At 47.6% G+C, this 359-nt stretch overlaps 1 protein-coding gene across 1 annotated transcript in view; it reads right to left on the bottom strand.

Moving 5' to 3' along the window:
* LOC105456731 overlaps nucleotides 1-359 on the bottom strand; it is a 5,611-nt gene continuing 5,252 nt past the window's right edge. The window contains exon 3 of the mRNA XM_011700991.1: nucleotides 1-125. Within this exon, the coding sequence (XP_011699293.1) occupies nucleotides 1-125 (125 nt within the window). The remainder of the gene's footprint in view (nucleotides 126-359) is intronic.

Here is a 359-nt window from a genome sequence, read left to right as displayed (position 1 = left end):
TCAACAACCACCAAAACCGAGTCCTTCCCACGTTACACCCCAGCCACGGTGTAACATTGGTGTCAGAAGTGGGATTGCAGGAGCGATCCCAGGGAAGAGACTCACGAAGCCGACAAGCGGAAAATCTGTAAGTCTAAAAAACAGATATTACTCAAATTCTGTCTACTGGCACGACCATAGACAAATTAATAATCAGCGCGACATATATTGCCGCTGAGCCGCCGTATACGCTGATTGAATGCAAGCCGCAGCATAATAAAAGCCGGCATTGCGAAAGGCGAAAGAAAAACGGACGGAGATAAGACGCGCAATCGAAGAATTGCACGAACTCCCGCGTCGCACAAAAAATATCTTGGAGA

This window comes from Wasmannia auropunctata, unplaced genomic scaffold (assembly GCF_000956235.1).
Source record: "Wasmannia auropunctata unplaced genomic scaffold, wasmannia.A_1.0 LD336106.1, whole genome shotgun sequence".
NCBI classification, from domain to species: domain Eukaryota; kingdom Metazoa; phylum Arthropoda; class Insecta; order Hymenoptera; family Formicidae; genus Wasmannia; species Wasmannia auropunctata.
This window is presented reverse-complemented; position numbering and strand designations above follow the sequence as displayed.